Below are 26344 nucleotides of genomic sequence, written 5' to 3'. Positions count from 1 at the left end.
TCAGTTTGTTTTGTGAGATTAAGAGTCTCTTATGGTTTGTCTCCCTCCCGATCCCATCTTGTTTCATTTATTCTCCCCCACCCACCAAGTCCCCCACGTTGCCTCTCAACTTCCTCATATCAGGGAGATCATATGATAATTGTCTTTCTCTGATTAACTTATTTTGCTCAGCATAATACCCTCTAGTTCCATACACATCGTCACAAATGGCAAGATTTCATTTCTTTTGATGGCTGCATAGTATTCCACTGTATGTATGTATGTATGTGTGTGTGTATATATATATATATATATATATATATATATACCACATCTTCTTTATCCATTCATTTGTTGTTGGACATCTAGGTTTTTTCCATAGTTTGGCTATTGACATTGCTGCTATAAACATTCAGGTACACGTGCCCCTTCAGATCACTACATTTGTATCTTTAGGTTAGATACCCAGTAGTGCGATTGCTGGGTCATAGCATAGCTCTATTTTCAACTTTTTGAGGAATCTCCATGCTGTTTTCCAGAGTGGTTGCACCAGCTTGAGTTCCTACCAACAGTGTAGGAGGGTTCCCCTTTCTCCACATCCTTGCCAGCATCTGTCATAGGGATTTTTTTTTTAAGATTTTATTTATTTGACAGACAAAGATCACAAGTAGGCAGAAAGAGAAGAGGAAGCAGGCTCCCTGCTGAGCAGAGAGCCCGATGCGGGCTTGATCCCAGGACCCTGAGATCATGGCTTAAGCTGAAGGCAGAGGCTTAACCCACTGAGCCACCCAGGCGCCCAAGGGATTTTTTTAAAGACGTTTATTTTTTATTTTTTTAAAGATTTTATTTAAGAGCCAGAGAGAGCAAGAGCAGGTGGCGAGGGTCAGGGCAGAGAGAGAAGCAGACTCCCCGCTACGTGGGGAACCCAATGTGTGACTCAGTCCCAGGACCCTGAGCCCAAATCAGATGCTGAACCAACCGAGCCACCCAGGCAGCCCAGGGGCAGGGATTTTTGTCTGGTTTATTTATTGCTGTATCACCAACACCTAAAACACTGTCTGGCACTGAGTAGGTGTTTAAAAATTGGTTGATTGAACGAATATATCGTAACTCATTGTATTCAACTTTCTACCATCCAGTCCATCCCTTCTTGCCTCAGGCAATAGTTCTATGTCTAGGTTTCTGGAAGTACAAAAACAAATTCCACAAACTCCCTGCTGATAAGTGGTTCAGTCTGGTTTTAAAGATAGTTATAAATAAGGGCTCCAAGTATGGAAGATGCTCATAGAAAACTCTGTAGGATACAGTAAAGATAAGAAAGAAAAGAAGAACCTTGGTGGAGGTGCTCGGGCAATATTCAAGAAGACCTTCATAGAGAAATAGTACTGATTGAGCTGAATCTGATAGGATGAGTAGGTATTTGCCACATAGTTGTGGCAGAATGGGCATTCCAGTCTGAGAGAATGGCAGGAGCAAAAGCAAATAGAGGGCATTTACAACACGGCACACCAGATTTTTAAAAAATCTCTTAAACTTTTGTTATTGAACAAAAAAAGCAATTTCTAAACCAATGAGTACACGTGCCTATTTTACAAATAGCCCTTTATCTTCTCATACTTCACTGGAAATTTTAATTGCAAAACCAAGTTGTGTTGAATTCTCTATTATAGTTGGAAATTAACATGGTTATTTATTTAGATCAAATAATTGATAATCTGAAAATCTGATGCCATAAGGTATCAGTAACTAATAACAAGCAGGTTGCCCCTTCCTACAGCAAGTGCCAGTGGTAGCATCTTAGAAAACAGGACAAGAACTAGTTAGGGAAGACTCTCGAATTCAGTTTAGTGTGTAGTCTATAAATTGAATGTTTTCTAGCTCGTCCCTCTGTGTCTGGGTATCCCTCTCAAAATACTCTAATCAACAGAGTGCCCTTTAAAAAATATATTTTATTTATTCATTTTAGGGAGAGAGAGCACATGAGTGGGGAAGGGGAGGAGAGAAGGGAGAGGGAGAAAGAATCTGAAGTGGACTTTGCACTGGGGATGGAGCCCAACGTGGGGCTCAGTCTCACAACTACAAGATCATGACCGAAGCCCAGAGTCTGACCCTGAGCCCACTGCACCATCCTGGCACCCCAGGAATGACCTTTTTTGATTAATTTCAGTGTTGTTTAAATAATTATAATTCAGGTGAATGAAATGAGTCCCTGATACTGAAATTTAAGTTCAATTTGATCTTTTTACATAGAGCTTAAAAAACAGGTTTGAAAATTATTAGGAAGAGTTTGGAATCTTTGTGACAATTATTTTGAATTCTCATCAGAGTGAGTGTGAATCTCTACCTATTTATACTTGCTATATTTTGGAGAGGAAATGACTATAAAAAATGGCCTTTCCATTCAGGAATCTAGGAGTGATAATTTACCACTGAAGAGTATTTGTTGTAATAATGATATAAATACTTGTTCATGAGCTTACACCAGCATTGTTATAATTAACATACTTGGTCAAATAATTCTTTTAATCAATAAATATTTATTAAACTCCTACATTCCAAGCAGTGTGTCAGAACTGGGAATACAGCATACAGAGGTGAGTGTATCATATTCCCTCCCCTTTAGAAGTTCATTTGTGAGGCAGATGTGTGAATGTTATTATGGTTAGGAGCAGAGTATGTGACAGCAGAGGGGACCTTGAGATTGGATGGGTGGCCATGCACTCACTGAATTTGGGAAGGAATGCTGGGAGAAGAGAGCAGGTTTGAGTAGTTTTTTTTACATTGAAAGAACAAACTCCTGGAATTATGGCTCTTTTTTTATATGTGTTTTTTGAATTACTTCAGTTCACAGTCCCCTCCCATGAGAGCTCTCTTCATGTACATTTTTGTGCAGTGTCTCTTACCATGATCTGTTGCTGAGATGTGTTCAGCAAAGCACCCAATGTAATTAGTAGCAAGACTTGATAAGAGAAGTGGTTCTTCTAACTTCAAGAGCTGCTTCCATCTCTTTCCTTTGCCTCAATTGTAGTGTTATAAGTCCTATAGATGGGAAGTCCATGGAGTCTATAACAAGTGTGAAGATATTCCATGGATCAGAGTATAAAGCAAATGGAAAAGTCATCAGATGGACAGAGGTAAGGAAATGAAACTTGGCATCCTTGATCCCCTTTGAGTACAACTTGTTGCAAGGTTCAGAGACACACTGTGGGCTGATTCTGGAGGGTTAAGAAAAAGAAAATATCTGTTTACTTTCGATACTCCAATTCCCTCTGGCCTGTGTTAGCTCACCAGGAAGAAATGCCACCAAGGACAGCCTAAAGCAATCTGATTTCTCTTCCTTTTTATTAACAAGCTTTGAGAGATTCGTTTGCATTAGAATTCAAGAAGGACGCTTCTCTGAATAGTATATACCATCTGTGCTATATTCTTCAGAATGCTGGGCTGGTTATGCTGTACTCACAGTTAAAAGTTTCTTAGGTAACATAGTCTTTTAAAAATGGGCTTATTTCACCAATAAGAAAACTAAAGCTCAGAGACTCAGTAAATTGTACAAGATTACAAGGCAAGTGAGTAATGGCAAAGTTCTGCATCAGACCCAGATTCAACCAACTCCCAAGTTCTTTTCCACCGTATGTTCCCTTTCCTGAAAGCTGTATGAGAGGCTAACCAGGAGTTAGCAGGGACGCTGTACATCTCAGACAAATCAGGAAATTTATTCTCTGAGAATAAATGTGTAGGTTGTAGGTCTCTTAATTTCTTTTGAACCTGAGTTATACTCCTCCATAAAATAAAACATTAAATGGTAAGACTTCTAGAATTCCTTGCAACTTTAAAAGTCTTAATTAAAAAAAAAAAATTCTTCGACTCCTAGCTTCATTTTACACACAAGGTAACACAGGCTAAAAGAGGTTTGATGCTTTACCCAAGTTCACACAGCGGCTTCATGAGAACAAGAGACTAGAACCTTGTTCTCCATTTCTCAACCTTTTGTTCCAAGTAACTTATCCTTCACACCAGACTCAGTGTTTTCACATTGCAGCTCGGTGGTCTCAGCAGCTTGCTTTGTAATGATTATCCCTTTGACAGATTTCAAGTAGTGCAGAGTCTGGGCCATGTGAAACTCGTTATCACTTACGAGTAGTTTCATCTCTTCTCCCTTCTTTTTGCTCCCCAGTAATCCGGTGAGGTAGCAGTGTGACCCATCTCATTTGCATAGTGAGAAAACAGGCACAGAGGCCTGGCAGAGCAGGGGCCAGAAGTCTTATGATGTCCACTGTGGAGCTCTGCCCATCATTTTGTGGTGCTATTCTCACTAGTGCATGGGGCTTCCGGGCTGCCCCCTTTGTAGTACTTAGTATAAGCCACCTAGCAGAAAGCCCTGGGGTGGTATATATAAGCATTGTGTGTTTGCATATCTGTATCTTCTATATTATGCTTTTGTATCATATTACAATAATGAAGGAGGACAGGGGCTTTCTGTTTTAAAGGCATAATTGGGCATTAAGAAGTCAAAGGACTTGCTCATGACCCTCCTGTATGTGACTAGTACTCATGACTATCAGTTCCAGTTTTGCTGTGCTTCTGATTCTGTCCAGTGCCTAGTGCACTGCTCAGTTTGCTGTAAGGACACTAGTACAGTTCTGGCCTCAGCAGCGGCGTGGCCTTGTGACAAGAAAACTCTGTGATGCAAGCCCAAAGACTTAGATTCTTGAATTGGCCTTGCCTCTGAGGACTTCTGTGCACTTGAGCAACTCACTTCTCTTAGTGATATGTAACATGACGGGGCTGGGTCCCATAATCTGTAAGAGCTCTTCTCCTAGATTCTAAGAAGATTTTTGCAGAAGATTGTCTACATAAAAGGATTACCTTTTAGAAATACACAATGCTAAATGTAAGCCTTTTCTGGTTCTCAGTAGAACATACTATTATGACCATGGCCGAGACCAGAGAGATAGGCAGGTCATGTCTTCCTGCACATCTTAGGGGATCAGGGTGCTCATACACAGTGGGCTCATGCACTTGTTTTTTTCCCCACATCTCCTGGGCACAAGGCTAAAGTCTCTTGTTTGGGAAACAGGTGTTTTTCCTAGAAAATGATGACCAGCACAGTTGCCTGAGTGATCCTGCCGATCATAGCCGATTGACTGAGCATGTTGCCAAGGCTTTTTGCCTTGCTCTCTGTCCCCACCTTAAGCTTTTGAAGGAAGATGGAATGACTAAACTAGGACTTCGTGTGACACTTGACTCAGACCAGGTAAGAAGAGTCTTAAAAGCCTTGGAAGCTGGGCTTGAGCAGTGTCTCTATTTTCTGACATGTGAATTTTCCTGCATCAAGAAAACTTGATGGCCTTCCCTCTGTTAATAATGTATCCAGATGTGCTGCCTGGTGAGACTGGCTGAACCATTTCAACCTCGGCTTCCTCACCTCAACGTCTTCCAGGGACTCCACTGTGAGTGTGGGGTAAGGAGGGGAAGTGTGTTGAGGACCTGCCACCCATGTGTGGATGGCATCAGTGCTCCTCTTTGAGACTTCCCAGTTCCACCCCTCAGGAATCTTTCTGCCCTGAGCCAGCAGGTCCCATGCTGTCCCGTATCCTGTTTTCTCAATCCAGTTGCAGCAGGCTTCTGCTGACAGACCTCTGCACCCGTAGTCCTCAAGGTAGGACTGTCCGTATTTCCCCTCTTGTCAGAGGATGAGGACTAGATACATTGGCCCACTAGTTTTCCTGTCAGCTCGGGTCTCCTATGGCCAGGCTTCCCTTCCTGTCTTTCTTACTATTTTTGTATGCTGTTTGTAGTAACAATCTGCTCCCCCCCCCCCCAATTCCTTGTCCCAGTGTCTCTCTCCTGTGACCCTATATTCTAATCTTTTTTTTTTTTTTTTTTTTTTTTTTGGGATTTTGGATCCCTGTGACATGTCCCACTGTTCATGCTTGAATGCAGAGTTGTGTCACTATCAGGGAAATGTGAAAGGTTATGATCGGGCCCCAATTCCTGCCTAGTCATCAGTCAATGTATTTATTTTCTACCTAAGGTCTTGACCAGTGCGGTACTAATAAGCGTATCAGGATAATACAAATGAGGTCTCCTGGTCCTTTCTTGAATGATACTGATAACCCGGTTGGAGAATTGCCTTACATAGAACAATTAAAGAACAAGCAATTTTCTGCTAAATGTGTGAGCTTCTTGAGGGCAGGGGCCCTGTTATATTCATCTTTGAATCTACGTATGTGTAGGTGCTCAGAAAATGGCTTGTGGGTGCATGAATGGATGGGAGAACAGATGTTCAGGTCCTGCTATTAGGGAGTTAGTTGTACCTTGTATATCTCTCATTTTATTTCCACAACCAAAGATTCAGGTATCGTTTCTGACATTCCATACTGCTGGACATTCCATACTGGGGGTGCTGCTCCCTGCCCTTTCCTGGGAGACTAAGGCCTTAACCAGTTAAGTGTCTTGCCGAAGGTCTCAGCTACCCAGTGGCGAAGTTAGAATGAATACATGACAGGCTGATAATAAATGACAATTCAGGGAAGATAAGGAGAACCTTGTGTTCACTGCTATTTCTACCCCGTGGCCAAGGACATCTCCTTTCCAGCTCAGCCTCCTTGGCCCCCAGCCTTCTCTGTCCAGTAACCTGTCATCCCCTTCTCTCTGTGCCGTAGGTTGGCTACCAAGCAGGAAGCAATGGCCAGCCCCTTCCCTCCCAATACATGAATGATCTGGACAGCGCTCTGGTGCCGGTGATCCATGGAGGGGCCTGCCAGCTCAGTGAGGGCCCCATCGTCATGGAACTCATCTTTTATATTCTGGAAAACATCGCATAGACTGAGGGGACTTCATTGTTTTTCTGTTCAGACCTGTTGCAACAGCAGTCATACCCAAATCATTTGCACTTTAGAACTGGAAGATTAAGCTTTTGTTAACACTATTAAATAGGGGGGGTGGGGTGGGAGTGGGGGTTTGGGGGCAGGGGTGGGAGAGGGTGGTTGGGGGGACAGATGTTCCATAATTCTGAGTCTTCTATGCATTGTCCACCAAGAAGATCTGGGCAGCTTCTGTTACTGCACAAGTTATGCTATCCTTGCCGCTAACCCCTTCCATTACTGTAGACAAAAATCCTGCTCCTCTCTTTTAAGATTTACTTATGGTCTTGTGCTCAGAAATGCTCAAGTGGGTACAACCATCACCAAGGATGTGGTTGGGAGGGCAGAGGGGAAATAAAAAGAAGCATTGGTCTTGCAATCTTTGTACAGAATTGATATAAAAAAGGAAACTTCCACACTGATTCTGTCCCACTTACATCACAGTGACTTCACTAGAATTCACACCTAGATTTTTGTTTTTTATCAGATTATTCACTGAAGTGAATCAGAGATCCAGTGGATCATCTCTTCCATCCAAGGAGGGCGACTCAGTGTAAGTGAGGTCACTGGGATAGCAGAGCTGATTTCAGGACTGCTCAGCATCTGCCCGAGTGAATGGCAGGCATTGAAGTGGGCCTTTCTGTGAAAACTGACAGAATACACTCAAGGCAGTTTTAGTTCTACACTAGAGGCATTTTAAAAATATTTTGAGAAATAATTTAAACTTTCAAGGAAATTGCAGATAAAATAACCCTACATACACTTTACCTAGATTCTCCTATGTACATATTAACATTTTGTCTCATTTGCTCTAGCTTTCTCTTTCTCCTTCTCCCTAGACTAAGGCATTTGAGAATAAGTTGCATATATCATAGTCATATACTCCTCAATAATGTTTAATTCTTTAAAAATAATGTTATCCTGCATAACTGCAACTTCAGTCAATTTAATATTAATAGGATCTTTGAACCTAGCATCTGTCCAGTCACATCCTTCGGAGCATTTTCTGTCCAGTAAAGCTTCCAGCCTAGGATCAGACTCAGCAAGTAGCTGCCCTGACTCACCTTTATGGCATCAGTATTTGTGGTGAGTATAGGTTCCTCCATCCTATTTTTTAATAGAGAATGCCTCATTTTGTGCTTTCTCATAATTAGAATCAGTTTGTGCATTCCTGGCATTCTTTAGCAGTTATGCTTGGTCATCTGTAAGCAAAAGCCCTTCCTCTTCTCCTATTCATTCATTTAATTTTCCTTGGGGACCCATGGATCACTTTTTGAGTAGCTCTAATTCATTATTTTGGTGCTCAAATGGTCTCAGCTTTGGCCAGAGAGAGCCCCTTCAAGCTAGCTCCTACATCCTTGTGATATGCTCCTACCATTTTCTTTTTGAACACTTCCTTTTCTGACCTAAGAACATGTTCTCAGCTTATCTTGTTTACCCTGCCTCAACTTTCAAATCAGCCATGCTTTCTTTTAGTAGGAGTGGCATCAGAAACCAAAATACGGTTTACCCTTGATATGTGATCATTTTCTCTGTTAAAATCGTTTTTAGTCATGAACCAAATGGATTTCACAGCTTGGTTTGGAAAATACTGGACTAGGGCAACTCCCTTGTCACTGCCATCTTCTCGAAGCCCTGGCCAACAGGAGTCAGTCCATCCCTAAAAGCATAGCACTAAAAATCCCCTAGAAGTTAATGCAGGCCTCTGGGGCAGTGAGAGTCTTTTCCGGCACCTAGAGTTGGGCTTAGCATTTGGCAGTCACAGGCTGTGGAACTACAACAGAGCAGTTTTCCAAACAGAGGTCCAGAGACCTGGCATTGTACGTATGTTCATCCCTCTTCCATGGTGGTGGGGGGAGGGAGGATTCACATTCTACCCTCTGTCTCTCCATAAGCTTTGTTGATGGTAGCTAAAGAGCTCTGTGATTGTGACCTTTCCCGGAGACTCAGAGGTACTCAGAACTTCTAAGGGAAAAAAAAGCAGATGCCTAGAGCACACCAACGTGTAAGGACTGAACCCCAGAACCATCACCCACCAAACCTGACAGAACAGGAAACACTTAATAGGGGCATGTGTTTGGGGTATAACATCCAGTATGGTCTACATATATCTTAGAAGTGCAGAGCTTCTACAGGAGCTGGTTCCGTTTTCCTGTGAGAGTTTACCTTCATGCTCAGTACATGCTGCAGTTGTAGCTGTTTCTTTTGGATCAGTGCAAGTTTTTGAATTCCACTAAGGACAAGCTCTGGCCCTGCATAGTCAAGGCCATTCTCAATTGTATAAAATATCCTTTGTTTAGTAAAATCATCTTGTGGAGTTGAGCATAAAGTTACCGAAGCTGGTTTACTTTTTTCCCTTGTTTTATCTGTTTCTATAAATTATGTATTATAAGAATGATATAAAGTAGAGGGTTGAAACCCCACATTTCTAAATAAGTGAAATATTTCTAGAACATAAAGATTGAGCTATAAAGCTCCTTACAAAGAAAATAATTGCCAGTCTGGTAACTTACTAAATATTTAAAAAATATTGATTGAATTCTTACCAAATGTTAGGCAATGTAGGTTCTCCAGGTATTTTTATCAACACATTCTGAGCACCTGTTGGTCTCCAGGGCTACAGAAATATGGGACTTTGTCCTGTGTAGGCTCCCATCTAGTGTCTTCCCTCACCTACTATGGTTCCTGAATGCTGGTGGGCCCAAAATTTCCAAATGAACTGACTTCTATTATAACTAATCCCTGGGGAATAATTTCTGCATCTAATGTGTTTCAGTCATCAGGCAATATGCTGAACATTGTTTCTGTAGTATGTTTGTGGTAGTGGTTTCTAATTTAATAATGTAATGAGATTTTTAGGGAGTGAATATGTGGCCAGAAGGGCTGAGGAGTAGAGTAGGAATGATAATGCCCACTTTAGAGCTGGGGAAGCTGAGGCCCTAAGAAGGAAGTATCTGTCTGTGATGGAGCTGGACCAGGTCGAAGCTCCCTGGCTCTACGAATTTCAGCCCCACAGTTTCATCCTAAGAGGAGCTACCTTAAGGGACAAGATCTTTTAGGAGCTACCCACAATATTTAGGAAACATGCTCAGCATCTGGAAGTAACAATGTGGGTTTCACAATGGTACTATCAGAAAGGAAAATGATGTTAAGGTCACAAATATTTTGCCCTTTTAATAAGATAAATTTCTCCCGTATTTTATTCAGTTCATGAATGCTGAAGAACTTACGTCTTGCACTAGATTGAAAAAGAGAATTTAAAATGTAAAGATCTTTGGGTTGTGACTTATTCCCAACTGCCCGTAAGTCACAGATCTCTGATGTCTGGGAGCTGCATTAAGACAAATCTTAGGACAAGGAAGCTGGGCAGGCTCCTCCCAGCAGCCATGACCCCTGCATGCTTTGGGTGCAACAAAGGCCTTTTAAGAATCTCAGTTTCCAACTCCAGTGGGCGGCTTTGTCTTGCCTTTCTCAGCCTGGAGGTTCTGTTTTCCAAAAGCAAAGGGTAATAAAATGGACTGATGTTAAACAGGTTGTGAAGGGAAATCTCTGAGGCACAGAAAACTACTATCAAATTAGAATAGGGCATTTCCAGCAGAGGTGTGAATTTAAAAACTCTTAAACCTGGTTAGAACCTCTGAGGATAATCACAACTGTCTATCCGGCCCCTTAGTAAGCATGGGGTGGGGTGCAAACCCTTAGGGGAACACTAGGTTAGGGCAGGAATCCTCCTGACCACCCCTCTTTGCTCTAGGCCACCTTGTAAAGGCTAATAACAACCTTTTTCATTCTAGATTACTGCTTGACACACAGATATGACTGCAATTTAGTGTTAGCTCTCACATCTGTAGAAAGTTTGGTAGTTCACTGATAGGTAAGTAAGACTGGCCAGAAAACTTTTAGAAAATAAGTCCTTTGTCATTCCTGTTCTGTTACCCATGAATAGCTCTGCTCTTAAGGCAGGAAGCATGGTCCAGCCCTATCCTGGTAAGACACAAACAGCTCAGACCCTGAACGGTGCTTATGCATAGTGACCAGTGAGCTGAATGTATTTGCTTCACTCATAGCCTTTAAAAAATACTGAGGAATGCTTTGTAGAACCTAATGCTTCAAAAAAGGAAGAGGAAAAAAAAAAGATGTTGAAGTTTATTTCTAAGACATGTAGAATATTGCAGTTTTGAATATTAAATCTAAATCTATTGTAACTACAAACCCCTCCGTTGTCTCCATCCATTCAGAAAAAGCCAAAGGAGAGTTTCTTGGGAAGCAACTAAGGTATTTCTCTAGGTGATCAGCAGAAGACTTATGCTTCCTTCAGAGAGGAAGCCACAGCTGCAGTTTCTGTCAATTAACAAACATTACTGCCACTCTGCCTTTTAAAGGTGACAGGGAATAGAGCTTTTATTCAGGACTTTGATAGTTACTCTGCATATAGAATGTAAAATCCCATAATGAATTAGACCTACTTTCTTAAATAAAAACAGCTAGATAAAATTATATATTTATATATTTTTTTTCTTTTTTTTTTTTCTTCCAGTTAACAGTCGTTTAGTCTTAGGTGCATGGACCAAACCCGAGATGCATCCTTGCCCTTACTTCCCAGCACCACATTCCTGAATGTCCCTTCCCTCCTCTACTGCGAGCTTTGGGAAGCAGGGAGGCTAGGACAGCAGCAGTCAGGAACCAAGGCACAGGCACAGCTGGGGTAAACTGAGTTGAGTGGGACAGGCTGCCACTGACCAAGTGGAGTCACGGAACCCTGCCCCTACCCTAGGCCGGGGGGGCGTTCCCGATCACCCTCAAGTTCTCCCATCCCTTAGTTAGATCTTTTAAAGGCACATCCAAAAATGTTGCAACTGGGGGCTGGGGTTAAGCTACACACAGTTGCTACACAAGGTTAAGGGGATAGAAGACTCCATGGCACAGAGCAATGAGGCTACCTTTGCCCTGCTGGAAAGGGAGGCAGTGGAAGGGGGAAGGGACTCCTGGAATCCAGCCTGCTGTGGTGGAGGCCCAGGGAGGGGCCAGCAACGGGAAAGGCCAGGGCTGTGTGATCAGTAATGCACATACTTCACAGATCTTTGGTGCTTGTGTAGCAGCATCTTCCTTATGTACAAAGCCTGGGAAAAGTATGCTCCCGCACACAGTCGCTGGCCTGTCTCCTCTCCCGAGACGGACGGTCTCCTGCACAAGGGCACAAAGCATATGTAGTAAGTCTAAACCACAGTGAACATGCAAAGAGTTTAGAGAAGATTTCCTGCAGACAGATCTGGGATCTCCAGTTCTCTTGAGGATCATGATAAACTTATCCCAAGCCCTACCCAAGTTTTGCCTCTTGGTTGTCCATACAGATGAGAAAAGGGAATACTAGAAGAATCTAAGGGCAAAGGTTCAAGGACTCAGGCAGCTGCCCACCTTACAGGCCCCTGGGCTCCAGGACCAGCCAGTTCTCAGTGACTACTTGCATGTCTTGGCCACTAAGAGGCTCCCGCAGCCTCACCTTCACCTCCAGCTTGCCCCCAGTGGGCTTCCTTCCATCTAGGACCTGTGAAGACCACAGAGAGAGGAATGGTGACTAAGAGGGGGCAGGGGCTGGGAGCACACAGCTCCCTAGGCTCCTAAGTCAGGAGAGGAAGGAGTGTCCTGCAGTGCCGACACAGGAGTCTCCATTTTGTGACCACCCTGCACTCCTGCTTCTTGGTGGTTTTAGGTTGGCTTACAAAAAGTAACATGTAAGTCCGACTAAAAATCAATGCTCTGAAGTGGAGATAAGAAACCCAGAGCTCTGTCCTCTCAGTTTCCCCATGGCAGCTCCTGGAAAAAATGGTCTGGCTTCAAGCTACAGCCTGAAAACCACCAAGCCCAAGCCCACACTTCACAGACAGTGCAGAATGAAGTGAATGGTAAGGTTATATAGCCACTGTGCGGCAAGGCTGGGACTAGAACCCAGGCAAAGAGTTTCTTTCCACCCACTACACTGCTTTCCCTGTTGGCCGGAGCCTGGGCAGCTGCAGCACTAAACACTGCTACGGGCTCAAGCAGCACACCCGCCTGCAGCAGGACCAATACAGAGCAGGCGCTGCTTGAGAACGTCTCCCCCGAGACAGGCCAGGAGTGGGGACAGGCACACGTGGTGGGGAAAGCCCCAGCCTATAAAGGCATCAGTAAGGATCTGGGCTGAAGCCTGCCAGGGGCATGAATATATGTGCTTATGGAACACGCTTCTCGCTGGACCTTCGTGTCCTCCCATCAGAAACAAGCTCTCAGAGCCCCTGCCTGTGAAATTCAGTGAGTTCAATGAGTTTAAGGAGCTGTCTGGAGCCAATCCTAAACACAGACTACCTACATTCTGGAGGGGTCCCCAATCTGGAACTACTTATCAGCTTTATGCCCAGAGCTTGTTCCACTTTATCACGCTGCTAGACAACTGCCCCAAACACAACTCTGCCCCCACCAAACCCAGGAATTTGTGCATGCCAAGTTGACAGCAACATTCAGATCCCTAAAACCCCTCTAATCCACCATCCCTGGGAACTTAGGTGACTCAGAGTATTGCGGAAAGAGTATCACTACTTCTTGTCCAGTGTTGCTATGGAATTTTCTCAAACCCTGTCGATCTCTACATTTGTGGCAAGGGAGTGCCTTGCCTAGTCTACAGCACTTTTATGCATGTCTTATAATGAATGGGCACCAGAAACCTACAATAGGGACTGTTGTTCAATGAATATTGGCTCTTACTTGCCAGGCCCTCTGGTTTGCCCATCCTACCTCCACAATCTCTCTGATCTCACACTCATTCTCCAGCCGCTCCAGCTTCACGTGGGCTGTGCCAACCAGCTTATCACTTCTGAAGAAGGATCTGGGGAACCAAGAATCAACAGAGTATCAGACCAGGAAGAGCAGGGAAGAAGGCAGCACTGAGACAACTGGGCCCACTGCAGGAAAACTGAGAAGCAGTAGGGGCAGCAACAGAAGCTATTCCTTCCTTCCAGCCATCTTGGCAGCATAACTGACCAGGGCCTCACCCTTTGTGGAAGATTTCAAACTTGATTCCTTTGCTTTGGATCACCCTCCTGAAGCCCCGGTGATTTCGGTTGATGTTTAGTTTGAAGAGTTGATCAAATTCTGCAAGAATGGAAGAAGACAAGAAGTGGCTTGAGCTCCCAAGATTAACTGACGAAGTGGAAACAGAGGCTCACAGCTGGCCTACCCCCTACGCAACCCCCCCCCGGCCCCCGCCACTCTCTGCCTGCAATTCAGAGTAACTGCCACCAGAAGGTGGTAGAGTTCTTAGGTCCTGGCCTTGGAAGCCCACATAATTTTTGCACTCTTATTAGACACAGATTCTACCAAAATGTGAAGAACTTGGATCCAAGTCCCATTTCTACCACCTCCTTGCTGTGGGGCCCTAGGCAAGTTCCTCTACCTCCCTGAGCCTCAGTTTCCCCAACTGCCTTACTTCCCAAGTTGAGTAAACCAACTAAGGTAAGACCCGAAAGCATTCTGAAAACAAAAGTGCTGCACACACTCATGAGAGCGAGCGGGAGGAGAAAGCAGTTCTCACCTGGAGAGTTTGTGTTCTTCACCACAGCTGTTTTGCTTTTTTGAGCCTGGTCCTAAAGCAGTAAGATGGGAGAAGTCCTATAGTTGCTCTATAGGGCAAAGAGCTCTAGGCTAAATAAATCCATGTTGAGGGAAGTGACTGCGCCCTGTAAGGAATGTACTCAAGGGTCTTCAAACCCTTCCCAGCAGCCAGACCTCCCAGGGAATGCAGAGAAACTGAGCACAGGGTCCTAGAAGAGGGGGTTCAGGGGATCCTACCTCTACCTGAACCTCACCGAGTTAGGGTAGTGGAACTCAAACCGCACAAAGGCATCCAAGTCATCAGGAGTCACCCCTGTGAAGGAGAAAGGGGTCAGGAGGAGGAGCCAGGAGCCCTGTGCTTGATATGAAGGGAGAGCCAGTGCCTCTCTATTGGCCAGGGGTGAAGTGCCTGGGCAAGAGCCTGGAGCAGACAAGGCCTTAGGACTACCTGAAGGGGCTGGGAGGTTCATCCCCCGGACAATGATCAGATGCATTTCTGTACTGTTGAGTTCTGAGAAGATCCTATAACCAAGAAGAAAAGAACAAAGTGAAGGAGAGTGGTAGGAAAAGGTCCCCTCTTCCAGTGCCTGCTTGCCTGCCTGCCTCACTGGGAGGTGGTCAGGAGAGTAGGCCCAGGGAAGCAAAGCGTGTCTGGGAGAACAGCAGCAGAGCCAGTACACAGACCTCAGACCTACATGACCCCCAGTCCGAAGTTCCTTCCACAGCCACCACAGCTCTGAGCTTCTCGCAGGCGGACAACCACACCCCATTCCTCCCCAGTCCTGTCCCTGCATGGAGCCACAGTTTCACTTAGGCTTTGGCACCTCACAGTCTGGAATGTCTTCAATTCAAAGTGATGGCTGGGAGGGTCAAGACCCTGGGCCTGGGCCAGCTGCAGGATCTCAAGCTGCTTCTTGCGGTCCTGAGCGAGATTCTCAAACCTGACAGGGATGGGTGGACCCATCAACATGGCAGGGCTCATTTTCTCCTCCCCACCCAGTAAGCTCCAGCCCCAGGCCTGGCACTTACCTGGTAGTCTCAGCCACATTGCCCTGGTGCATGAACTGCTTGGAGAACAGCAGACACTTCTGAAAATAAGGACCTAGGGTGACTCCAGAGCCCACAGTAAGCCTGTCTAGGTTGGCATTTGAGGCCTGATTTCTGAAAGCTCCAACCTTCTTCTGTAGCCTCAGCCCTCCTTCCTCCAGCACATACTCCAAGGCCACTGTTCCCAAGTTCTATCACACCTTTCTGCCCAAGTTTTTGCTGTTTTCTTTTGAGGACAGCCATTCCCCAGAATTCACTTAGCAAATTCCTATCCTTCCCTCAAAACCTAACAGAAACATCACTTCAGAAACAGACTTAAAGGCAACAGTTCAGACAGATATACACATACAGAAATACACACACACATCCATCTTCCTTCACACTTCTCTCTTGTTCCCATCTTCAAAGTATTTTCCCTGTGGTCACAACCAATAAGTAGAAGAACTAGAATTTGAATCCAGGCCTGTTTGACCTGAGCACTACACCTTTCCCTGAAGGGGCTGTGGGCAGAGAAAGCGGAAGATAGACAAGCAGTCCACTGACCTCATGTTGCTCCAGAAGCATTTTTTGTAGCTGGGCATACACCTCCTCAGCCTTCTGGGAGAGTCGCAGGTCCTCATGGTGAATGAGGATGAAGTCCCCCTCCTCATCCGTCAAGGGTGAAGGCACCTGCCCAGGTCACAAGGCCCCTCAGGGGCCCCAAGAGTCAGATTATTCCTCTACTGAGCCTAACAAATGCAAAATCCAAACCGTTTCCCCAGTGCTAACCTCCAATGATGGGAACTCACTGCCTCCCATTCTATCCCAGGCTGCCACAATGCTCCACTTTCCACTAGCCTTGCCCTGCCTTGTCATTTCTGACCACAGGCAGCCCGTCCGGCCTTCCCTGGCCTCTCTTGGGGCCATGGGATAGAGTAGTATAAGGAACAAGCCCTTTCCCAGGTGTCACCCTATCCTAGCTGTACCCCACCCCCTCCACATAGCTGCTTCGTTCCCTGTCTGTCAAGGCTGCCAAATGCCCCCTCTGCCTGAGAAGTCCTGTTGCTCAATGAGGTGAGACTCACCTTGGAGAGGTCCACAGGTCGGCCAGCTCGTACCTGGGTGATTTGAGCCTCGAGGCATTTGGCTACCCTCAGATGGGCTTTGGCCTGCTCCAGGTCCTGGCCACGCTTGGCCTGCAGCGCTGCCCGCTGGTACTGCAGTTTCCGTGCCTCTAGCAATGCAAGCTGCTCCCGCACTAAAGGATAAAGGACAATGGTTAGAGCCAGGCTTATCCCTCATGAGAGCCCTCACCCTTCCAGCCCTCTTCTCCCCAAACTCACCAGACGGACTCACTGACTCCTTAGAACTTGAGGCCTTGGATTCAGACACGGCCCGGAATGAAGGGACCACAGGCTTCACTGGCTTCTTGGCCACTGGGGCCTGGGCTGGGGACTCATCCTGCAGGTGCCCAGGAAGCTGTCAAAGGGGATCTGCTCCCTGCCCAGGCTGTAGCATCTCCCAGACCTGGGCTCTCTGCCTAATGCTGCACTAACCTGCTGTATAACCTGAAATGAATGGCTTTCCCTCCTGGGCCCTAGAGAATCTCAGAGCTGGAAGCAGCTTCAAAACCTTCCCAGTAGGAAACAGCAGGGTAATGGGGACTGAACCTGGGCCCTGGAGTTTGAAAGACGCTGGTCTGAATCTAGCTCTGCTAACTCCTAGCTGCGTGCACTTGGCCACGATTTTTTCCTAGTAAAATAGAAGAAAGCTTACCTACCTCGCTGGGCTCGTTAGTATGAACTAGTCTGGGTTTATCCCTCATCTGTTATTTTCCCCCCAACCAACCCCTGGAGTCTCAGGCCCTCAGCCAAACCTCATCCTCATTTTCCTCTGCTGGGGCTGTATCCTCTGCGGAAACCAGCTTCTGGGCAGCTGCTAAAGTAGCTGCCACTGCGTCGTCCTCAGTGCCCGTGGTGGGCTCCAGGCCAGGAATGGGGGGAAACCCTGTGCAAGACAGAGACAGCTAGCAGAGGGGGAGGGTGGCCTTAGGGAAGCTCTAGGCTGCTGCAGGCTTTAGCTGGGTCTTCTGGCCATGGCTGGGATGGACGGCTTCTACAAAGTGGAGGCAAATATGGGAGAAAATCTTTCCCTCTCCCCCTATCTTGCTCAGGGACCTCCTCATAAAGCCCCTAGGCCAAGCCCCACTCACCTGGAGGAACAGGCAGCTCGGCAAAGTCAACCCTCCGTCCTGCCCGGTGTGCTCGAATGGCATCTTGATATTGCTGCAAGGGAAGGGAGGGCCTTACAGTGGGCAGCAGTCTGCAGGCTCCACACGGGGAGGAAGACAGAAAGCAGCCCCAAAGGGAAAAAGAGCCCCTGAAGCAGCAGGAACTCCAGAGAGACAGAGAGATGGAGATTCAAAGACTAGCGGCAGCAACACAGAGTAGCCGCCCGGGGAGACAGGCCGACACAGGGCAGGGCAGCTGTGGGCCCACCTTAGCAATGCGTTCATGCATCCGCGCCTTGCGCTCGTCCCCACTGCTCCGGGCCTGGGTGCCTGCCTCCCGGTACTTGTTCAGTCTCTGCTGCAGGGCATCCAGCACCGTTTGTGGCTCAGCGGGGACCCCTTCAAGGAGAAAAGAGATGGCATCAGCTCTGCTGCACCTCCCCAGGTCCCCACTCCGCAGTTCCACCATCCCATCCTACCTGGGGCTGCTGGAGTGTCTGAGGCCATCACTGGCTGCACTCGCTCCACTGCTGGGGATACAGCTGAGGGTGCTGTGAGAGCTCTGGAAGCCTGTGGAAGGGGCTTCAGATCTGGGGACCCAGAAGAGAGGTGGAGGTGGAGGTGCATGACCAGTCCCAGCCCTGAAACTTCCCAATCCCAGTCTGAGCAGGTCCCACCCCACTGTCTCCACACTGACCCTCTGGTGCGGGGGGCATGGCACTCAGGTCCACAGGCTGTCCCTTCTCCAGGGCCTCTAGGACTGCACCAAATCTCTACAGTAGGAAAAGGAGGTGTGGGCATAAGCCTGGGAACCTCTCTGCTGAAAAAACTCCCCCCTCAGACCAGTCTCACTCATGCTCAGTCTATATGCGTGACCTTGAGCAGGTCCTTGCCCCCATCTGTGAAACAAGGGGTTGCACACAGAGCTTGAGTCAGACGTCATACCTTCCCGATCCTCATGAGCTCCCGGGCACGGTCTACGTCTCCAGCCCGCTTGGCATTCAGGGCAGCCAATTTGTACTCTCTCTGTCGAGCCAACAACAGGGCCTGTGGGTCTGGGTCTGAATCAGGTGGGGCAGAAATGCCAGGACCACCCAAGAGGCTTGTCTCCATCTGGGAGGACTTGTCTATTAAGAAACAAAAGCCCACAGAAGGAGCATGAGTGTCAAAGCAGAAGGTGCACACCCTGGGTTCCCAGTGCCTACAGGTGTGGGTGGTGTGACGACCTTTTAGTAGGTGCAACTGATGACAGTGGACAGTGTGGCAGGATGGGGAAGCAGGCCATGAGCTCTGGCTTCAGAGACTGGGCCAGGACTTGAAATGTCTCCAGATACCTGGCTCCATGGTGAAGGGAGCTGGGGTATCTGCCTCTGGGTTTCTGTCAGTTGTTTCCTGGGGGACAGGCTGTCTCTTGCCCAAGGCCACTGGAGGTGGAATCTCATCCTCACTGATCTTCCTGCCTTTCCTCACAGCAGCCAGCTGGGCCTCCAGAGTCTGAGGGAGAGAACCAGAAGCTCAGCCAGCCAGCACAGCCTGAACTCTGCTTGAACACAGGCCAGGAATCCTTCACAAGGCTGATGGGGAAGCCTCCCCCTTGCTGCTTTACCCAGTGCCCTCAGCCCCGCTCCTCCCAGCCCTGCTCTCTGGCTAGGCCCAACCCACCTTTAGGCCACGCTCACAGCGCCTGGCTTTGGCTGCTTCACCTGCCTCCTTGGCACTGGCTGCAGCCTCCCGGTAGTTGTGGATCCGATCCTCCAGAAGAGCCTGCAGCCCCCGAGGCCCTCCAGCCTGTAGATACTTCAGTTCAGGGCATGGCCACTCCAGGGCCAGCTAGGCCCTTGCTGCTCCCTCCCTGCAAGGAAGCTGCCCCAGAAAAATGGAGCTCTTGGATTCAAGGAGAAGGAAGAGCCTAAAAGCCTCAAGGTGGGAGGCAAAGATGCACTGGAGAGGCCAGAGGCCATGTCAGAGGAAAACATAGAGGCTTAGACAATCTGTGGAGGCCAGGAAACGACTGCAGGGGGTGGTCTGGGAGAAGAGAGAGGCCTTTGAGGCTGGCCAGCCACCAAGCAGTTTCTCATGTTCTGCCTGTGCATGGAGAAGCTGCTGGAGGAGGACCCTGGAAAGGGTTACTGCAGCCTTCCTACGCAAGCCATGCAACGTGCACGTTACATACAGACACAAAGTGGCATCAGAGGCACACAGTATCCCTCCAGAACCTACCTGAGCTGCTGGGATCGAAGCTGTTAGCAGAGCTGTCTGTACTGGAGCTTCAGTGTCTTCCTGTCCCTTCTCCTCTTCAGAGCCACCTGGACTAGCTGTCTTATCACCATCCAGGGGCCCAGTCACCTCATCTGCACCCAGGACCTCCTGCAGCTCAGTCTGGGGAGACACAAGTCTCAGGAGCTTGGGAACCACAGAGACATACCCATGACAGCATACGAGAATAAAGGACCCTCTCCCCCAGCAATATTTCCCAGCATCAGTCACTGTGCCTATCACTGCGTACTCTTTACCAAAACACTCCTTTAATCTGACCAAGGAGAGCCTTCAAAACAGTGAAAACTCCAAATCGGAAAAATCTCTGATTGCATAGTTCAGACCAGACATCAAAAAAGACCAGTCTCACACTGCAGTTAGGAAAATGGGCCCAAGAAGAGCAAGGCACTCACTCAACCTCAAAACACACACAGAAACAAACCCCAGGCCTCCTCCACAGGCTTGATCACAGAGCCCTCAGACACCAGCGTGGCAGACCCACCAGCAAGTCTGCATCCTCCTCCAGCCCTTCCTCCTCCTCCTCCTCCTCCTCCACATCCTGCATACAGTCTGCAGCCAACTTCTCGATGTGGGCCATAGGCAGGGGGGCTGATGGAAGAGGGTCACAGAGGGTCAGGGCAGGCAGAAAAGGTCCATGAGGAGGGTGTTCAATCCACTGTACCAGCAAGACACACCCAAATAGAATCCTCCTTCCCTTCCACAGCCAAAGTCCCACCTGGAAAATTCCTGCTTTTCCTTATTACCCAGCTCAAAAGACCCTAGGAAAAGGTGGGGAAGCTTCCTGGGAATGCTCCCTTCTTGGCATTTTTTGTTGTCATAGTTATTCATAGACCTGTCCATCCATTCCCCAACCACACTTTTAGCACATGTAAAGATTTTTAACATCCAATGGAGCTTCACGATAATTCTGCAAGATAGGTAATACTATTCCCTTTTTATATGAGTGAACTGATAATAATATCCGTGTTAATTTTCCTCACACTGCAATCCTCGTAAATGGCAGAGCCAAGATTCAAACCCAGGCTCATCTAACTCCAAAGTGTGTTTGGACCAACAGAGAAGTAAGGGCCATGGGTCTCCCAGACCAGTGATGCCCTTCCCAGCATCTCCCACTGTCCTCATCTCAGGGGCACGAGATGGTGGGGGTGGTTCTTGCTAAAACAAAGGTGGGACGCTCAGATCCTCCCAGGCTTCAGGTCTCTGCCCTCTTCCAGGCTGGGGAGGGGGATTCCACTTATTCATTCAACACAATTTCTATACACTTATTATGTGCTCAGTGTGGTCTGTGCTGAGCTCCTCCTCTGTAATGGGCCTTGGCTAGGGCTAAGACAGAGAGGTGAGTCTGTCTGAGAATCAGACTGCTGACTGTCCATAATGCGGAGAGGCACAGTCAGAGGACTGAGATTCCATCACACAGGTGTAGGAGCAGGGCAAGACAGCCTCTTGGTGGGAGGGCTGCCGAAGGATGGATATCAGAAGGACCAGGTGATCTCACATCCTTCCAGATGTGAGGAGAGAACCCTCTCTACCATCTGCCTAAACCCGTCTGGACCCAGCAATGGGCCAGCCCAGTGTCACAAACTCACCCTGCCCCTTGGTTGTGGGTTTCTTGCCTGAAGCCCCTGCTTCCCCAGTGAGGGCCAGCAGTTCAGCCTCAAGATCTCCGTCATCTTCAGTCTCCTCCATCCCCAGCAGCATGTCCTCAGGGCTGAACTCCACAAAGAGCCCCAACTGCGAGGAGAGAAGGGTTCTTAGGAACCACACAATGAGGACCAGTCCCAGAGCCAGTCTTAGGCTCCTTTATTATGTGTGAGGCCCAAGGTGAGGACAGGGAAAATGAAGCCTACAACATTAGCCTTTGTGAAAATTATCTCCCTAGTGACTATAAACAACCCAGTAAGACTACCATTGCCATTATTATTACTCAGACCACATGAGTACTAGCTGTCAGGCATGTACTTAGCATTCTACATGATTATCTTCATTAATTCCCATAACCCTGAGACATTCTTTTTTTTTTTTAAATTGTGGTAAAACACATATAATAGGGGCATCTCACTGGCTCAGTTGGAAGAGCCTGTGACTCCTGATCTCGGGGTCGTGAGTTCGAGCCCCACACTGGGTGTAGAGATTACTTAAAAATAAACCTTAAAAGAAAACAAGGGGCACTTGGGTGGCTTGGCTGGTTATGGGTCTGCCTTTGGTTCAGGTCACGGGCTCAGGTCATGATCTTGGAGTCCTGGAATGGAGCCCCACATTGGGCTCCCTGCTCAGTGAGGAGTCTACTTCTCCTTCTCCCTCTGCAACACTCCCCCCACCCCCGGCTCTTGCGCACACTCTCTCTCTGAGTAAATAAAATCTTTAAAAAACAAAACACATGTAACATCAAAATTATCACCTTAACCATTTTTTTAAGGTAAGCTCTATGTCCAATATTGGGCTTGAACCCAGGACCCTGAGATCAAGAGTTGCATGCTCTACCGACTGAGCCAGCCAGGCGCCCCTCGCCTTAACCATTTCCCAGTGTTCAGTTCAGTGGCATTAAGTACCTTCATGCTGTTGTACTCCACTGCCACCAGCCATCCACAGAACTCTTTTCACCTATTCAACAACTCCCCTTCCCCCCACCACTCCATCAACCACCATTCTACTCTGTCCCTAAGAACTTGACTACTCTAGGAAAAGGTTGCCCTATTTCTATTTCCATGCTCAGACGAAACTGAAACACAGTCTTATAAGTGCCAGAGACAGCATTTAAAATAAAGGTCTTTGTGATTTCAGTCTATGCTCTTTATTCCACAAGCTCCCTTACCCACCTCTTTTAAGACAATAAAAACGGACTAAGAAGTCTCAGAACCTGGGCCCAGAAGAAGTAAAAGGAGCAGATTGGAGGGCAGATTTCTATCTCCCACCTGGGCCACAGCCTTGTGTCCCTAAGCAGTAAAACTCTTCCAGTTGCCACAGTTCTCAAGCTCTGGCATCCTTGTCTGGCAAGCAAAATCATGGCCCTAAATGAGAAACCCATGACAGTGATGACACCCCACCAGAACACCCTAAATTTTGTGGCTCCTGAACCCTTCAGAACACTCATATAGAGATGGCAATGGCAGGAGGGTGCCTGAGTTGAAACACAGCAGAGTTCACACCTCATCCCCTACATGAGAGTGACAGGGGCTAGTCAGAGGGTCTCTAACAGTTCTCCCAACTCCAGGAGGAACTGTTCAAAATCTCTGGACTAATGGGGAAACTAAACAGGTGATCAAGCCGTCTAGAAAGCCCCCTACCCCAGACTGGCCTGGGAGTGGAAGAGGCAATATCCATACCTGCTTTGCAGCTGCCACACCCTGGCCACTGGCCTGGTGTCCTTTCCGAGGTCTTGGCCCTGGCATCTTGACAGCCTAGGTACCTGTCTGATGGTGAGGGGAAGAGACTCAGACTGGAGCAGGCTACAAAGCCCCAGCCCCAATAGCACTACGTGTGGTAGGGTGTGGCTCCTAAACTGTCAAATCAGAGAAGAAAGGCAATCTTGAATACCAAAGGATGGAATACTGTCACTGGAATCATAGCACTGGAGCAAGCAACATGGGAGGTGGAAGGGATGGGGCCCACCTGTTAATGGGTTTAAGTGGAGAGTGTGGACACACAGTAAGAACTTACTGAATATGACTAACCAATTTGGATTAAACCCAAGAGCCTGAGTGAGGGGGAGCGGCACAGGAAGGCAGATTCAGGAACCAGGTTTGTGCAAGGCTGGATAGGATTCAGAAAGGCTCTAAAGCTGTGTTGTCAAACATGGTCGCCATATGTGGCAACTTAACTTTAAATTAAAATTTAAAATCCAGGGGTGCCTGGGTGGCTCAGTGGGTTAAGCCGCTGCCTTCGGCTCAGGTCATGATCTCAGGGTCCTGGGATCGAGTCCCGCATCGGGCTCTCTGCTCGGCAGGGAGCCTGCTTCCCTCTCTCTCTCTCTCTCTCTGCCTGCCTCTCTGTCTACTTGTGATCTCTCTCTGTCAAATAAATAAATAAAATCTTAAAAAAAAAAAATTTAAAATCTAGTTCAACTAGTGGCTTCCACTGGCCAGCTGAACATTTTCATCACCACAGAAAGTTCTATTGGACTGTTCTGCTCCAGAGAAATCTGAGTCAGCATTCTGATTCAAAGATCTCACAACCTTTCACAGGACCTACTATGTGAAAGAACGTGTGCTGGGCACTGCAAGAGAAGGAATGCCTCTGACACCGTCTCAGCCCTCAAAGTGCACTTACATGGTGGAGACAGCCTTGACAATGGACTAAAACCACACAGGGCTGCTGCAGGGGCCCTGTATCCCCAGGAGCCGCCACTTATCGAGCAGAGAGAAAAGGCTTCATGGACAAAGTGATGCTTGTGCTGAGTCATGAAAAAGTTGGGGGTAAGGAAGGGTTATGGAATTCCAGAGGGAACAACCTGATAATGGTTCCGAACTGAGAAACAACTTGATCTGCAGAAGCTAAAGACCTGGGATTACTGGGGCATAAAAGTGTGAGACGGGAAATAGCACACAAGAAGCTGACAATCCGTACAGGAGGCAAAACGGGAAATCCTTTAAGTCTAAGGATCTGGGCACGGGCGTGAGGGCAGTGGACGTGACGGGACCGGATGGGCAATTCAGAAACCTCCCTCTGGCTGCAGACGGGAAGAGGAGGCTGGAAGCCTTCTTGGCACCGAGCATCTCGCAACGGTCCCCGTGAACGTGGAGAGCGGAGGGGAGCGCGGGGGTGGCGTCGGGGATGCAGAGAAGCGGCTGGATTTCACACTTAGAGGGTAAAATCAACAGGGCTCCGAGGTTAGCTGGCTGTGGGCGCACGGGAGGAGGCGCTCAGGGTGACTCCAGCCGTCAGAGTTCGCTGACTTAGGGGAATGGCCGGCCGTCACCTGAGCCGGGGGCTCGAAATGAGCGGACTCGGGGAAGAAACGAGGTCGGAAAGGCCGAGTCTGCGGCTCCGGGGCTTCGGGCAGGGAGCGTCGGTGCTGGGCTGGGACTCAAAAGAGAAGACAGCGAAGGGCGCAGGGGAGGCGAAGCCAAGGGACCCCACTGCTGCGCTGCAGGACGCGCCGCCCTGCCCTGCCCCAGCGCCTCCATCTCCCCCGCAGCCCTGTATCTCCCCTCGCCGGGGTGCGGGTACGCTGCATACCTCACGCCGGATCCGAAACCAGCCTGGGCCTGATCCCGCCTGGCACCGCCCAGGGCTCCCGCGGCCCCCGGGCGGCGGCGGCGGCGGCGGCGGCGGCGGCGCGGGCAGCAGCCGTGACAGGAAGCGACCCTGCGGGAGACGGCTCGCGCTCTAACACGTGACTCCACAGCCCGTAAGGCGCGCAATACGCATGCGCAAAACGAGGGGGGCGTGACCTTCCAACAGGTGACTCGAAGCGTGAGGTTTTCAGTGCGCAGGCGCCTTCGGGCAGGTAGCGCGACGCTCGCGGAGACGATAGCTGGGCGGTTTTGGGGTGTGCCGCTGCTTGCGTAAATGCAGTAGGTGCGTCCCCTGCCCCTACGTTTACAACTTCGCTGCCAAGCTTCCACCCTCATTCCCACTACGGTGCTTCTGGGCTCACACTCGCCCCGCCCCCACGGCGTGGAGGCAGGCCTGGCGCAGGCTCTGCCCCAGAGGTGGGGCTTCCCTGCTAGCCTACTGCGCCGGGATTGTCTTTGTAATAAGAGTCTAGAGAAATGAAAATGGGGTCACCGTTTGTTTCTGAATCACTCAGCAATTGAATGTATCTTTTCTAGTGAGAAGGCAGGTTGAGTACCTAAGACAGTGTTGATGGCACCTCTTCATGAAGTCACTTCAGATAGTTTAACACGAAGAGATTAGGACGATGAAATGGCGGGTGGAGGCGTGATACAGAGAACCTTGACCTGAAACAAACGCCCCAACGCCTAATCCTGAACTTCTACAAAGGACTTTTGATTTTCTTACTGCCTTTGGGTTATTTTCAAAGAGGTCTTCTTTACCATTTAAAATTTAAGTTTCGCTCTCATATTTCTTCTTTTTAGTAAGTTTTGTTTTATGAAATATTTAATATATACAGAGAGATATACAATATCTCATATTTGCTTGAATGGAAGCACCACGAAGGCAGACATTTCTATTTGTTCTTAAAGTTATCTCCGGTGTTTAGAACATTGCATGGTACCTGGTAGGTACTCAATATATACTTCCTATTTTTTGTGTGAAGGGACATAAATACATAGGTATCTACCACGAATTTAAGAAAAAACAGTACAATACAGCTGAAACCACCCTACACCTTTCATGTTGCAACCGTTTCCCCAAAGACAAACCTACTCCCTTATTTCTACTATCTACAGCATTTTTTGCAAGCTGTAACATTGTATCA

General features: G+C 47.9%; 2 protein-coding genes across 8 annotated transcripts in view; one reads left to right on the top strand and one right to left on the bottom strand.

The window, feature by feature from the left end:
- Positions 1–10036, top strand: part of ZFYVE9 (zinc finger FYVE-type containing 9) — a 211978-nt gene extending 201942 nt beyond the window's left edge. For all 3 annotated transcript variants that reach the window (XM_047725413.1, XM_047725411.1, XM_047725412.1), the window contains 3 exons: positions 3008–3113; positions 5057–5233; positions 6645–10036. In XM_047725413.1, the coding sequence (XP_047581369.1) occupies positions 3008–3113; positions 5057–5233; positions 6645–6806 (445 nt within the window). In that variant the 3' untranslated portion in view covers positions 6807–10036. The remainder of the gene's footprint in view (positions 1–3007; positions 3114–5056; positions 5234–6644) is intronic.
- A 1298-nt stretch (positions 10037–11334) lies between these two features.
- CC2D1B (coiled-coil and C2 domain containing 1B) lies at positions 11335–25291 on the bottom strand. 5 transcript variants are annotated; one of them, XM_047725415.1, is made up of 26 exons: positions 25138–25285; positions 24229–24352; positions 23286–23372; positions 21549–21693; positions 20444–20550; positions 19906–20064; positions 19348–19473; positions 19020–19179; positions 18631–18812; positions 18383–18458; positions 18165–18275; positions 17954–18084; positions 17668–17740; positions 17332–17462; positions 16799–16934; positions 16541–16713; positions 16020–16145; positions 15459–15517; positions 15254–15370; positions 14878–14951; positions 14684–14742; positions 14410–14461; positions 13871–13970; positions 13614–13704; positions 12261–12390; positions 11335–12029 (listed from the first exon to the last, which is right to left on the bottom strand). In XM_047725415.1, the coding sequence occupies exons 3-25, from the start codon at positions 23349–23351 to the stop codon at positions 12262–12264; spliced, it is 2583 nt and encodes an 860-aa protein (XP_047581371.1). In that variant the 5' UTR covers positions 23352–23372; positions 24229–24352; positions 25138–25285; the 3' UTR covers positions 11335–12029; position 12261. The 5 variants fall into 5 exon arrangements, with proteins under 5 accessions (XP_047581371.1, XP_047581370.1, XP_047581374.1 ...); XM_047725414.1 differs by lacking the exon at positions 24229–24352 and having other exon boundaries at positions 25138–25291; XM_047725418.1 differs by lacking the exon at positions 24229–24352 and having other exon boundaries at positions 11335–12024; positions 25138–25291.
- Positions 25292–26344: the final 1053 nt, after the last annotated feature.

This window comes from Lutra lutra, chromosome 4 (assembly GCF_902655055.1).
Source record: "Lutra lutra chromosome 4, mLutLut1.2, whole genome shotgun sequence".
Lineage (NCBI taxonomy): Eukaryota > Metazoa > Chordata > Mammalia > Carnivora > Mustelidae > Lutra > Lutra lutra.
This window is presented reverse-complemented; position numbering and strand designations above follow the sequence as displayed.

Excerpts from the sequence above, each read along its gene's own strand:
- CC2D1B (XM_047725414.1), bottom strand. The coding sequence starts at position 23,351 with ATGCCAGGGCCAAGACCTCGGAAAGGACACCAGGCCAGTGGCCAGGGT. Across the intron at positions 21,694-23,285 it reads GTGTGGCAGCTGCAAAGCAG|TTGGGGCTCTTTGTGGAGTT; the intron begins GTATGGATATTG and ends CTCTCCTCGCAG. Across the intron at positions 18,085-18,164 it reads AGACACTCCAGCAGCCCCAG|GGGTCCCCGCTGAGCCACAA; the intron begins GTAGGATGGGAT and ends TTCTCCTTGAAG.